The 306-nt window shown below is 49.7% G+C and overlaps 1 protein-coding gene across 1 annotated transcript in view; it reads right to left on the bottom strand.

The window, feature by feature from the left end:
- LOC119592081 overlaps positions 1–306 on the bottom strand; it is a gene marked incomplete at its 5' end in the record, with an annotated part of 3,675 nt that overhangs the window by 2,798 nt on the left and 571 nt on the right. Inside the window, 1 exon segment of the mRNA XM_037940896.1 lies at positions 103–242. Coding sequence (XP_037796824.1) covers positions 103–242 — 140 coding nt within the window.

The raw sequence follows: 306 nt of genomic DNA on the forward strand, positions 1-306 counted from the left end.
GGCAATAAAAAAACATATTCATTGTTCTCATCACTGTAGCATCATCACCTACACTACTGCCAATACGCCACTCAGCAACTAAAGCACAACCACACCCATTACCAAAAACGTCTCTCCATTGAGCAGGAACGTGAAGACGGCGGGAGGTCTCGAGCCCATCACGTGACATCGAGCTCGCAGGTGTTGGTGCACGTGATACACACTCAGCACGCCAGTCCACGTCGGGCCTGACACGGGTAACTCTGGAAGGAGCGTGTTGACAAATGAGGTCGTGTTTGGATGCGCTTTTTGTTTTTCGGTTGATTT

Source organism: Penaeus monodon, chromosome 29, assembly GCF_015228065.2.
Source record: "Penaeus monodon isolate SGIC_2016 chromosome 29, NSTDA_Pmon_1, whole genome shotgun sequence".
NCBI classification, from domain to species: Eukaryota; Metazoa; Arthropoda; class Malacostraca; order Decapoda; family Penaeidae; genus Penaeus; species Penaeus monodon.